Here is a 13,893-nt window from a genome sequence, read left to right on the forward strand (position 1 = left end):
CTGCTCAGGGAACCATCCTCAAAGCCACGTGATCTTTGCTCGCTCACCCCTGGTTCTCTGCCCCCTCTCCCCTGCAGCTTACATGAAATGGCCTGTAAGCCCATATCCTATCTGTACTCTGATGGGTTCATGGGAAGGGGGTGGCCGGGATAAAGGAAGAAGGCATCCCAGCCCGCATAGACTCATCTCCCCGAGCGGAAGAGGAGCCCCGGCTTGTACATCAGTCTCTTGTGAGTCTTCCCCGGGGCCCCTCTGACTCTTCACTGGGGCTGGCAGGTACTCGGGAACATGGGGCTTCCAGATGGGCAAGGTGGGGATGGATCTTAAACCTCACTTGTTCAGACCACCCTGTCTGGAGCCAGCCTGTCTGCTCCTTGATGCCAGTCAGTCTCCCTGGAATATATGGCAGAGTTCAGCTTCCGCTTCGGATCCTACTTCAGAAGGTGGGCGGTCGCCTGTGCATTCTGGAACCAGCCCCATCGCCCTCACCTCCTCCAGGTCTTTCATCCCCAGGTCCACAAAGCAACCTCTCAGCGCTCTTCCTGCTGCCTTTCCTCTCAGCCACTTCCCAGTTTTCTTGGTGAAAACAAGAAACACATGTTGGATATTATTCATCTCTTTCTGAAAACCCATCAGGGCCTTCAGGATACAATGCCCGCTCCTTAGCAGGGCCTGGCAGCGGAGCACTGGGCCTTCCAAACTACCCGCTCCGCATGCCTCCGGGTCTCCTCCATGGAGCTCCTACCAGCCTTCCAGGCCGGCCGTGTGAGCGGCCCCCTCCCGCCTCCAGCCCAGCACACAGCCCGGCCCCTCTCGGGCCCCTGCTCCTCTGCCCTGATCTGAGCCTCAGGGAGATCCGGGACTCCAAGCTCTGGCCCCCAGAGCTCAGTGGCTGTTGAATGAAGGTCGTGTGTGACACATTGACTGGGCATTCTAAAGTCAGAGGAACTGGATGTGTCCTTGCAGGATGAGAAGAGGTGTGAACACTTCTCTGAAGAAGTGTGGTCTCTGAGGACACACGTCAGCATGGGGTCCCCTTTGGCTCCACGTGGCCCAGGGCTGAGGCACGGCCTTTGGTGCCCATGGCAGGCTTAAGGCTTCGTTAAGAAAGAAAAGACCAACAGGGAGAGAAAAAAGCAAAGAGTCGGTGAGAGAGAAGCAACTGAAGAAGAAAGCGAGTGGGGAGAGAACGGAGTTGCCCGGGGGCCCCGCGACGTCCTGGGCCGGGGCCCGCACACTCTCAGCTGGCGTTTTCTTTGGGGGACCTTGAGGCAGAGAAAAGGCCCCTGCCGGCCTCCAAGCTCACTTTCTCCTATTTGCCAACAAACAAATCAAGCATCTCCTTAATGTGTGGTGAGGTGAGGAACTTCTGTGAAGCTAAGTCTAGTTTTTTCACGATTATAAGCAAGGGCAAAAATCCCTGTCATCACGGAGCCAGCATTTTAGTGGGGAGGTGGTATAAACAAAGCGAAAAAGCAAACCGCCAGGAGGAAAGCAGAGCGAGGCCGGGGGACGGGAGCGAGCTAAGCGGCAGGCGAGGTGGCTGCTGGAGGCTTCTCTGAGGAGGCCCCAGAGTCGAGGTGAGAAGGAGGAGAACTCTGTGGCTTCAGCAGAAGAAGGGTCCAGAGAGGAGCCGCAGATGCAAAGTTGTGAGTTCTGGGGAAGGCCCGTGGGGCCGGGGACCAGGAAGGACAGGCCAGAGAGGCACGCAGATCACTGCAAGGACTCGGCAGCGGAGGACCTCAGTGGAGAACTGCCCTTGGCCCTGGGCCGACGGGGCGACCGCCGAGCTGGGCGAATGTGAATTTCACTGAGCAGCTGCCCAGGGCTCCCAAGGCGGACTTGTTGGCCTGGATTCAAGAGCTAGTGAGAGGGGAGAAACCCGCGGCAGGCCCAGGGCAGCCGCTGTGAAGGGGAGAGAACTGGACGAGAGCCACGGAGAAGATGTGGTCAAGAACTGTTTTTTCCCCAAGGGAGAAAAGACAGTGTGTCCCAGGAGGGAAGGCACAGCAGGACTTAGGAGGGGATGCGGAGCGAGCCCGGAAGGCACTTCCTCTAGTGGTGAGAGGGGTGGGGGCCAGGGCCCAAGTGGAGCAGTCGCCTTTGTGGGCAGGAGCTCGGGGAGAAGGCCACGTGGGCAGGCAGCCGCTCTGACAGACTGGGCGGAACCGGCTCTGAAGGGATGGTCCCCAGGCTCCCTGAGGTCAAGTGTCATCTGGCCGGCTCACGGGTCCCAGGGTAGCACAGGCGCTCAGCTTCACCTCAGCTGCAGTGTCCTGAGTCCCGTGGAAGCTTCTGGGCGCGTTTGTCAAGCTCCCGCAGGAGCAGGCGCCTGAGAACTCCATTCGGTGGGATTCCTGGCAGCGCCCCCGGTGGTTGGCGCCGCTTGCCACTCCCTGCCCGCGTGGGCCTCGCCGTCCCGCTGCTCCCGGCCGCAGCGCGCGAGGGGCACGAGCCCAGGGATTCCCAGAGAGCTGGGCTCGGGTGGGGACCCCGCCCCGCGGTCCCCCGCAGCGCACCCCTGGGGTTCTGGAGGGGCGAGCAAGCCTGCTTGGGCCGCGCAGAGGGCGGTGACACCCTCGGGTCCAGGCACTGCCCAGCGCCACCTGGCCGCTCCCCTCCCTGTTCCTAGGTCTGGGTCTCAGACTGGCCCTGGCTGCGCCCGCGCCCCGCCTCTCCACCGTGCTGGCGCTGAGCGCTTTGCGTTCTAGCATTGCAGGGGCAGAAAAGACCCCGGGGTTGGAGGGGCGGGGAAGGGCAGATCTTTAGTCTCTTCGGGGTGGTCGTTTGGGGTCCTCCCACCCACCGAGGCGAGGACGCATGTCCCCGCGTGGGAAGAGCGCCCCCCACGAGGGCGACATCCCCGCGGATCCCGCGTTCCCGACGCGCGGGCATCCATCCATTCACTGCGACTCCCGGAGCCCAGCGGCGGCCCCAAGACACAAACCGAGTCTATGAATGGGAAGAGCGAGAAAAGCAACGTCCGTTTCCACTCCCTGCTTCCTCGCCCCCTCCCCGCCTCTCTCCCAGGAGGGCCAGCCCAGCACCAAGTGACAAGGCAGAGGCGGGGGCACTGCGGGACGTGCGGGGGGCGGGGGCGGGGGCGAGTCTGGCTGGAGACAGCACTATTTATAAACTCTGGAGCTCCAGGACAAAGAGAGCAGATCGGAGTCCTCTCCTCCCCCAGCCCCAGAGCCCCCCCAACCCCCCCGCCCCGTCTCCCTCCGTCCCCTCCCCCCTCCCCGCCCCCAACCCCAGGCGGGCTGGCAGGTGCGGGGGTGGGAGCCGTCTCCGCGGGAGCAGCTTCGCCAAAGGTCCGGCTGCTGACGTCTGAGCGCCCGCTCCTGTCAATGAACAGCAGCGGCAGCCTGGGGACTGTCTGGCAACGAGGCTACAGACGTCATCGCCTCCTGTTGGACGCGCGGGGGGGGGGGGGGGGTGTCCGAGCAGCAGCTCCGGCTTAAAGGAAAACTCTCCAAGTTCCAGGCAGCCAGGGAGAGTCGTTCCTGAGAGCACATGCACCCCAAAGCCCGTTGCGCGCAAGCACCCAGGCTGGCACAAGCGCGCACACGCACACACACACTCAAGCACACTCGCACTCATGTTCTCTGTAGGTGCGTGGGTCCAAAGTTGCGACCACAGGGAGGGTGAACCGAAATGGGCCAGTCTCCTCTGGCGCCTAGGGCGCTCGGCGGGGCTTTTGCGGAGACCCCCAGATGGACAGGAGGGAAAGAGGATGCCACACACGGCTCGAGTTGTCTCCCCATTTTCCCAGAAGATCAGCGCAAAAGGCAGACTGCCCGGAGCGTTTGGAAAACGCCTGCTGAGCGGAGCAGAAGAGAGTGTTCTTGGAGAGGTCATGAACTTGGGCCACTTGGACTCACTGGCAACTTGTTTTGCGCAGTTCTCAATGGAGCTCTGGACCCACCGCACTCCTGGCCCGACTGCTTTTTTTCCTTCTTTTTATCTCTTTTTTAAATGTATGAACTTGAAGGGGACAGCAAAGAGGCACTTCGCATACTTTGGCGGGTAAGTGGACCCTTCCTTTTATCTATTATTTAACCCTTGAGAGTCCAGAAAAACTAAATTCCAACCTTTTTCCTACATTAAAAAAAAACTTACTATCATTTTCCTTCATCCTTTTTGGCAGTAAGTGTGTGTATGTGTGTGTGTGTGTATATGCATGTGTGTAGTTTGGGGACAACACTGTTTTGGAGGAGGAGTGATGAGTGGAGGGGAGAAAAAAGAGACCTGAATGGATAAAGCTAGAAGAAGATTCAAGGGGGGGCAGAGGAGCTGAGAGGGACCGCAGCCCACTCTAGCGCCTGAGTGATTGCCTCTGGCCACTGCTTGGACCAAGTTTCCCAGCTCCTTGCGAAGGCTGCCCTCCAGCTGCAAACGGATGCGGTTGCTTTGCTAGACCCAAAGGGGGCCTCAGGAGGTGGCCAAGAGGCGCTGCAGCTGTGCCCCCACCCTCCTTCCTCCTTCCGGGGCTTCCTTCCTCAGTTCTGAATGGGGACAAGACCCCCTCCCCACTCTTCCCACCTCTGGCCTCTGCTGCCACTCTCCTCCATCCTCTCCTCACCTCCCCCAGCCCCCTTTGCCAAAGCTCATGTGATGTCACAGAGGAGGAGGAGGGGGTCCTGTCCCCCTAGCACCTGAGGGCATCACCCCATTGCATCCTGCAGCATTTTATTTTCTTCCTTTCACCCATTTTCCTTGCAATCCATGGAAAACGCCCCCTCCCAAACACCAGAACTACTGCCACCCACCCCACCCCAGGCCACCAATCCTTCAGGGACATGCAGAGGTCCTGGCACAGCACCCAGCCTAGCCCCCTCCTAAACTAGAAGGAAATCATCTCAGCGGCCAAGGAGGCTCTCCTTCCTGGGTTTTGGGGTCTCTCCCTCTGGGCTCACCCTTCTAGTGGGAAGAAAAGGAGGAAGGAGGGAAGAGAGAGAGAAAGAGAGAGAGAGGGAGAGGGAGAGCAGACAGCACCCTAGACGTCGGCCACACTGGTGAACTGACTGTAGGATCTCTGAGCTGCCGGCCCCTGCCTCCTCCTGCCTTTCCTGCCTCTCCAAAGTGCCTTCCCTCCTTAAGCAGCAGCTCCTCTCCATCAGTCTCCCTCCCTGGTCTCTCTTCCCCACCCCTTTCGCCTGCCTTTCCCCCTCCACCTAACCCCACCTTCACTCTCCTCTCCGAGGGGGGAGGCTGGGGGTGGGGAAAGAGCATCCCAGAGCCCCAGCCCCGGCAGAGATGTCGAAGAAACGCAAAGCCCTGGAGGGTGTAGGAGGTGGAGGAGAGTCCCCGCTCCCAGAGGAGGAACCCACTGCCTGGTTTGAGGGCAGCAGCGAGGAGCAAGGTAGGGGGCGGGGGAGGAGGGAGAGGGAAGAGCCGCCGGCAGGGGAGGTTTTGGAGTTGAGCTCCTCTGCAGGAATGCCAGCCAGCCTCCTAGGTCCCTGTGTCAGGGCAACTTGAGTAGACTCTTCCCCCCACAAATGGGATTTTACATGTGTCTCCAGGAAATTGGGGGTGGGGCGGGAACGAGCTGATTAGGCTGACGTTGGAGACCCAAATTTGGATGAACTTGCAACTCTGTGGGGAGGAGGGTTGAGATGGGAGTGGAGGCCGGAAGAGGCCAGGCTATGGATGGGAGATTGCCGGCCTTGCTGTCACATCGTGGGGGTGACAAACTGTCCTGTGGATGTGTGGCCTGTATTGACGTCTGTGTGCAGGACACCTGTGTCTGGAGGGTGGGGTGCCGGACTGTCCCCTAGTGTCTGTTGCCGGTGGGGGCAGCAGGAGGAAGGCTGCTGCCCCCATGCTTCTCCCATCCAAGGATGCTCAGGGTTGCGTCATGTTGAATCCTCATCCCCTGCACAGGCAGCCCTTGGCTCCCCCTGAAGTTGGAGGTGAGGTCTGAAGCAAATCTGGTGATGTGCTGTCATCTCGGGGGGATGTTGTGGTCAAGGCAGCTGGGGACTCCTCTGCCTAGAATCGTACCCAGAAAAAAGTGAAGATGGAAAATTTCCTATGGAAACAAAAGTGATACTGGGGTAGCTGATTTCCACATCAAAGAAACCCAAACAGACACATTTTATTTCACTTAAAGCATTCTGAACTGGGTCCACAGTAGGCCCAAAGGAGCCAGTCAAGCTTCTTCTGGGCTGTAGCTAAAATCCAAAGGAAAAATGAACCAGATGCAAATGTTTTGTTATTGATTATTGCAGAGGAGGTGAGAGAGCACGAAGGGGAGTGATCTGAACCCAGGTGGGTGGGGAAATTGTGTTTTGGGGTCGCTTCTCTTTCCTGAGTGGAGCCGTGTGGTGGTGTCGGCAGGCGCAGGTCTGGGCAGGGCACTTGGGGACCAGGCGTGTGTCTCCAAAATGGAGTCCGTGGCTCTTCTCCCTTGACGTCATGAGAAACACAAAGTCACAAAAGTCCTTCCTGCACAGACAACATGACTGTCTGTGTCCACTTGGAACCCTCTGCGTGGCCTGTGTGTGTGTTAGGGCGCAGTCTGGATCTGGCTGTCCCTGGGCAGTGCGTTCTGGATCTCACAGAGCTGGGTGGCAGTGGTGCTGCCTCGCTCACCTCCAGAGCGGCTGATTTCAGGGACTGCCCGTGTTTGGACTTTCTTTGCTCAGTTATGATCTTAGAGCAAAAGTCAGTGCATTTCTTCAATTCATTTTTACTGGAAAAAAATGGCATTTGGTAAGAATTTCAGATACTGCAAACGACTATCTGAATGGTTGGTATTTTTCCATCTTTGGGGAGAGTAATCCGATATCACTGTGGGTGTCTGACAAAGTCATCAGCTCCGTCCTCTGCGTCTGGTTTTGACCTGAGGGTTGCTCTCAAAGGTGCACACCATCTCTTTTCCGTTAAGCAGCCAGCGAAGTCTATGGGACCTGACGCCATGGAAAACAACAATCTGGATACATTTTATGCCATTTTTAAAAATAATTAGGGAATGCATGGCTGCCAGTTATAAAAAGAAATAAGAATTCTATTTGAACAAACATTTATCTCCCTTTTGTTGGAAACATGTGGTATGAGAATTTCAAAAGCTAGGCTTGAGGTCCTGCCCTGACAGCAAGAAAATCCCCACTTTCTCTCGTGTGACAGGGCCTGACTGGACCACAGGCAAGTGCTGTGCCTGCTTCACTCAGAGATTATCATAATTTTGAAGTGACTTGTACAAATTGCTTTTGTTAGAGCTTAAAAATATCTAATGATTTTACTGTATCCTTTGCATTTGGCAAATAACAACGCTGCTGGGTAATTGCCTGTGAATATGTAACTGCAGAAGCCAGTGCATGTGTAAGCACTCAACTCAGATGACTGTGAATGCCTTTCATTGGGAAATCACAGCCAGGGCACATGCCTAACATGGTGGGAAGGTCTCTACATACACTGGAGGTGGGAGGCCAAGTGGAAACCGGGGTTTGGGTGACTGGTGGTCATGCACCTGCGCCGACATGCACAAGGACCCCTCCACATGGTTAAGGAACTGGATCTCACCACGTCTCCAACTCGAGGCTGTTGTTTCTCCTTCGGGTCTCTTAGCCAAACTTAACAATGCGTGTGCTGGAGAACAGAGAAAAGCGTTGACGTCAGGCTTGCTGACGCTGAATGTGAAAAGAGGCTGAAGCCTCAACAACTTGGAAGGCCGACGTATTTGTTCATTTCAACCATTGAAAGTACATTACAGCGTGGATTAGATTAAGGCAATTGGAAATTAAGTTTCAGCGGGAGTCACTGGTTTCAAGACTGTCTGTCAGCAGGTTGGCTTGGTCTAAAGTTTTAAACAGCCGTTAGGAGTGCAGGTGGCCTGGAGGGGGTGTGGTGGGAACTCTGAACGTCAGAACAGAAAACCGCTTCTCCTTTTGACGGCCTCACCTGTTACTGATGTAGGCCGCAGTCACGGGGCTGGTGTCCCCTCAGGCCCCGTGTGGGTATTTCCTGTGATGGCTTCTATCTTGTTAATAGTCCTCTTCAGGAGATCTCTTATGGGATGAGGTAAGACGGTGAATGGGCCATTATGAACACACATGAATGGTTTCCTTTTTCTCCCTGACCTATTTGTTTAGCTGAGTCAAGGGGAAATGCAGTCCACTGTCCTAGTCTGGCTGAACATTTCTTTGGATGTCCGTCAAAGTTATTCAACATGTGTGCGTGCGTGTGTGTGTGTGTAAAACCATGATCAGAATACGATCCTCTTGGGGCCCCCAGCTGGCTCCGTGTCCAACATGTGCTCAGGCAATACTGATGGGAGATATTTGCATAAAAGGTTAAACATACAAAGACTTTGTCTTTACAACTCAGAGAAATTTCCTGTGCAGGTGCACAATGCTGGTCACAGTTTTTGTTTTGCTTTGCTTCTCCTGTTCTTCATGGCTTTGAACTCAGCCTTGAGGGTGTGTTACAGTGTTCAGCTAGCTGTGAAGGTGACGGTTGTGTCGAAGACCAAATGGGAAGAGCCTCTGATGAAAACGCTAAGTAATTATACTTGCTGATCTGATCCCATAAGTAGACACATCTTTTTTTCACTCTCTTCACATTTTCCCTTCACATTGGTTCCTTTCCAAGGATTATTATTTACTTAGAAACTTAGGCTTAATCACAGGATATTTTGTTAGTTACTCTGCACTGAGATATCACATTAAACCCTATTTTCCATCACTTACTCTCTAGTTAGAAACCTATTCTCTTAGCCCCTGAAGATTCTTTAGTTTCTCTAAAATCCATCTCCATTCTTTCCCTTCCCAACTCACACCCTCCTTGTTCTATATTTTTTTGTCTTCTGGTTTTTACTCGCATGTCTTTTAAGATGATTTTCAGATCTAAAGTGATGTCAACTGTGTGCTATTACATTCAGTTAATCTCATGAGTATTTGAAAAACAAGTAGTTTCTATTTTTGAGGAGATTGGTTAAGATCCTATCCAGGCCAGTTTTCTGGGCTCCTGCCGCTGTCGGCTGTAAAGTCACCCAGAGGGGAGCCTCTGCAGCGAAGGAGTTTAGGGCAGGTGTGAACAGAACCCACCACCTTCTCGTGCTTCACGCATCTCAGATTTCTCGAGCTGCAGCGAAACTGTCCGGGTGGTTATGCCTTCATCTGACGAGCTAATGACTCAAGTCAACAATGGTTTCTTACAATCGTGTTCCTCTTTGACATCACACTGGCTTTTGCACTTTGTGGCTTCCCTGTGCTATTAACAGGTCGTCGGCTTTTGAGGCATCTGGAAATGGGGGCGGGGGAAGTAGCATGGATTCTGTGCCTCTAAAACTAGTTGAAGGTAAACATCTGGACTGTTAGCTGACCCACATCTACATGACCCCCTAAAACCAGTTGGAACGATTTTGTTTCCTAACAGATTAATGTTTCTTAGAATAGTTGACCAGATTTTTAAGTTATTAAGAAATAATCTTTTATAGGATTATTTATAATCACTAGTATAAAAGAATGAGCATGGCCCTGGGAAGAAGGAATTGATGGTAAACAAAACCTCACAAGCTCACATTCTACAGAAACTTGATGGCAGAGAGAGTTACAGTTCAGATATTTTTCACTTCTCACCTTAGTTTCTCCAGCCCCGGCCAGAACGGCCATTTTGCCCTCTGGTGCCCCAAAGATGGTTGTGGAAAAAGGAGAGTTCGGGGAAAAAGAAGTTCAGGAACTCAGAGAGGCATGCGGGAGTGAGTCCTCACACTTGGACCAGGAAGAAAGTCACACGTGTCTGAAGGATGAAAGACAGGCGTGTTGTCTGCTTCCTTGTCTGTAACATCAGAAGGTAGAATCAGATGACCCGGACGGCCGAATTTCTAAGACTTTGATTAGGATTGTGTGGAAAAAATGGAGAAACCATAGCCAGACTCCAAACTAAATGGTGACTCACAAAGGAAGTGGAAGAGCAGCAGTCCTTACTGACCTGGAGGGGTGGGGACCTCAAGGCACTTAGAAAGGGCAGAGTTCGAGCAGGCCGGTGGCCGGGGCAGTGCTTTCTTCCCAGAACCACCCGAAGCTCTGAGTGCGGCCGGGTGTTGACACGGGGCACCTTCTGATCTACAGTTTGGCTGCAACTCTGTGTTGCAAGCAGTTCTGTCTATCCTCTGATTTGCCAGCCTTCTCCCTGCTACCCACAGGCACCCCCCCTCCTCCCACCCGTGGAGAAACAGGATTGTGAACAAACAGAGGTGAGGGGCATGCAGCAATGCTTCCTCCAAGCGCAGCCGTGACTGCGCCCAGCAGTGCGAGTGCAGCCTTTGCTTCTCAGGTAAGCAGGCACTCCCTTCACTTTGCTAGCCGATGGAGGATCTTCCGTGTAAGAGCAGCTCAGCTGTGATGTGAGATCCTTGTTGGGAGCTCTGTAACTTTCTCTTTTCTTCTCTGATGAATACAAGATAGCGATCGCAGTGATCAGCGCTGTATTATACACACACACATATTATACACACGTATGCAGTGCTCACACGCACATGGTGAAACCTACACATCGCCTGGGGATGTACAGAAAGGACGCAGAGTGTGTCCTCCTACCCCGTGCACCTTTCCAAAGGTCACCAGTGGTACGAGGTTCTTATGACACCAACCAGAAATATTCTGGATGTTTACAGTCGTCCCTCAGTATCCGTGACGAATTGGTTCCAAGACCCACCGTGGATACTAAAATCCGAGGATGCTCAAGTCCCACGGCTGACCCTCCCCATCTTTGATTCTGCATATGCAGAGTCAAGAAGCTGTGCTTGGGTAGCTCTGTATGTTCCCACTGGGAAAAGTCTGGATGTGAGGGGACTCGTGCAGTGCCAGCCCTGGTGCCCAAGGGTCACCTGTGCGGAGTCGCCCGTGCAGTCTCCCGTTCCGACACAAACACAAGCATCCTGCGCGTGCTTTCCTCCTGTCCCTTTCTTTATTGACTTCCCCAGAGTTCGGAAATTTACCAGCCAGTATGGATCTCTGCTTCACTTTCATTGTCTGTGTAGTATCCACGGCACAATGTAGCACAATTGGTTTAATTCTTATTGAATTATCAGTCTTTCATTTTCCTAAATAAAGCTGTAATAAGCAACCACACAGTCATTTTTGAGCAGATGTATAAATTTATCTGTCGGTAAATTTCTGGATATAGAAGTTGAATCAAAGAGGTGACAATGGTTTAAACTCCACCAAAGGCTTATTTGCCACACCTGCCCCAATTTTCTCAAGCAGTTTGACCTGCTATCCCTATGGGTTCTACCCTTCGGGGACGTAACATTGGAGTGTTTTGCAAAGATATGCGTGCTCCTCAAGACAATGGAATAGAGCTCATGGAGGCTGAACGGTGCTGTTGCGGGGAGCGTAGCTATGATGCATTTGAGGACTTACGGGACAGTTTTCCTTCTCCATCTCCGCTTACAGCAGACTTGGAGGAACAGCATTGTGTTCAGTCCATCTCAGTTACTATAAATGGGCGCGGATTTGTGATTTTGCAGTAATTTATGTGATAACATAGAAAGAATTGTGTTATTTCAAATGCATATTATTACAAAATAGGATACGAGGACACTTTCTGGGAGGACCCACAGAGACTATAATTGGTACGAGTATTAATTCTGAAATCTCACGTAACTGCAGTGCTATGTCTGGGTTGTGTGGCTCTTTTACATTTTATTTACTTGGAGATTCTTAAAAGTTGTCAGTCAGACTATGAACTCACAAAGCGCAGGAGGAACGTCTTCACTGGTGTGTTTCCATAGGGCTTCAGCTAGAACTGAGGGTTCCCGTCGCGCTCACTGCTTCAGCCCTGCCCCGAGGACAGTGCCTGGTACATCGTAGGCACTCAGTGATTTCTCTTTGAGTGAAATGATCAGTGTTTCTGCAACTAAGGCAACTTGAAGTATTGAGTATTTTATTTAGTAATGACTGGGATAATTCTGCTTATAAATGGCGAGAGAGAAAGGGGGGTATTTACATTGAGCTGAAAAAGCCCTTTCATTTGTGAAAGAACACTGGCTGTGAGATGAAGCCCACACGGATGATGAAAACATAGCGTCGTGTATTTATAAAAATAGTTTTCCTTGCGACTAAATGAATTGTAAGGTATTAATGCCTGGTACTAATGTGAGAGAAAGTAGGGACATCTTCCCTTCTCCCACTTTTTATCTCGAAAGTGTCACATCTATAGCGAAGCTGCAGGAGGCAGACAGCGTGTGCTGATGTCCTCGTCGCCCAAGTCACCAGCATGACGATGTGACGCAGTCTGACTCCATTTCTGATGTTTGGCTGCTGACGATTTCCAGATCCCACCCCCCAGCTTCCCGTCTGCTCCAAACCTGGGCAGGGTGATCGGAGAGCCCACGTGGTCCTTCCCTCGGTGCCAGTGGGAACTCAGTCCGCACAAGGCCTGACCCCTACATGAGAACCACCCCCCCCAACTCAGCACCCCCAGGGGCCACAGGGAAACTCACACCTGTTGGCTCTAAGGCATTTTCAGACACGCCTGGGGGTCTGCCCTGCTCCCCTAGGAAAGCCTCATTATGGGAGCAATGGACTTTCCCATACCCTCTTGAAGCACATGTGGGCTCACCTGTCTCGACTTCTGAACCAAATTTTGGATGAGAGTTCCCCCTTGCTCCTAAGTGACTGTGACAAACTGGCCAAATTTCCTCCTCCTCCTCCCTCCTCCCCTTCTTTCTTCTCTCATAACTATTATTATTTTTGGCTGAACCCCTGGAAAGTTATTTGCAGACATTATGATGATCTAGAGGCTTCAGATTTATTTTCTGAAGAGCCAGACATTCTCCTCCATGACCAAAATCCAACCACCCCACGGAGGACATTGGACATTGATGTAATATTGTTTAGTGCGAGCACATGTTCAAATTTCCCCAATGACAGCTTTTTTCTTCTTCTTCAGTCTAGGATCCAGTCAAGAATCACATGTGACATTTAGTTGTCACATTTTCTTTAATCGAGAAATGCTGTATGGCGTTGACATTTTTGGAGAGTCTAGGCCAGTTCTCTTTTAGAAGTTCCCAATTTGGATTCATCTGATGTTCCCTAAAGATCAGATTCAGGCTGAACATTTTGGACAAGGATACTATCTCGGAGACAGTGTATCCTCTCAACGTGTCACATCAGAAGATACAAGATGTCAGTTGGTCCTATTATTAATGATGTTAAGTTTGATCACTTGGTTCAAGTTATACCTGCCAGGCTTCTTTCTATATTGAAAAGTAGAAGCAAATGATTATAATTCACTACTTACGCCTAGCAAAATACCCGCCTACAAGTACAAAGTGTTGAACACTAAAGTCTAGAGGAAAAGTCAATTCATAATTACATAAATTTAGATTTTGCTTACGTACCAATTTTTCTTTTTAATTGTGCTATAACATTTTTAGAATGTTCACTTTCTTATGTGAACAGCCTAGGTAAGTCTTAGGTGAACAGCTTCGTCAGTGTTAACATATACACACCCAGATGAAGATACAGGACATTTCCTGCATTCCCGAAAGTTCCCTGTGCTCTGTCCCAATAAAATCCCTTCTCAGATGTAACCGCCACTCACTATTCTGAACCCGACAGCCATGCATTCATTTTCCCTGCTTTTGGACTCACATTTATGGACTCAAACAGCACATGCTGTTGCGTCTAGATTCTTTTCTTCAACATCCTGCCTGTGGACTCACCTATGTTGTTCCAGTGGTTTGTTCTTTCTGAGTGCTGCGTAATGCTGCATTAATGTTCTACAATTTACTTGTTCTTTGTACTAATGATGGGTATTTGGGTTACTTCAGTTTAGGGGTCATTACAGATAAAACTGCCATGAAACAACTTGTGTACATGCCTTTTGGTGGGCATAAAACTCGTTTATTTTAAATAGATATACTACGCACTAGTTTTTGTA

General features: G+C 51.8%; 1 protein-coding gene and 1 pseudogene across 4 annotated transcripts in view; one reads left to right on the plus strand and one right to left on the minus strand.

Moving 5' to 3' along the window:
• Window positions 1-2,628: 2,628 nt before the first annotated feature.
• LOC116154263 (putative uncharacterized protein FLJ36797) lies at window positions 2,629-3,404 on the minus strand (annotated as a pseudogene).
• Window positions 3,405-3,479: 75 nt separating this feature from the next.
• Window positions 3,480-13,893, plus strand: part of PDE10A (phosphodiesterase 10A) — a 531,531-nt gene continuing 521,117 nt past the window's right edge. For 2 of the 4 annotated variants that reach the window (XM_064486482.1, XM_031456668.2), the window contains exon 1: window positions 3,480-4,029. In XM_064486482.1, coding sequence (XP_064342552.1) covers window positions 3,602-4,029 — 428 coding nt within the window. In that variant the 5' untranslated portion in view covers window positions 3,480-3,601. The other 2 variants (XM_031456666.2, XM_064486483.1) reach the window with 2 other exon arrangements.

This window comes from Camelus dromedarius, chromosome 6 (genome assembly GCF_036321535.1).
Source record: "Camelus dromedarius isolate mCamDro1 chromosome 6, mCamDro1.pat, whole genome shotgun sequence".
Taxonomy (NCBI): domain Eukaryota; kingdom Metazoa; phylum Chordata; class Mammalia; order Artiodactyla; family Camelidae; genus Camelus; species Camelus dromedarius.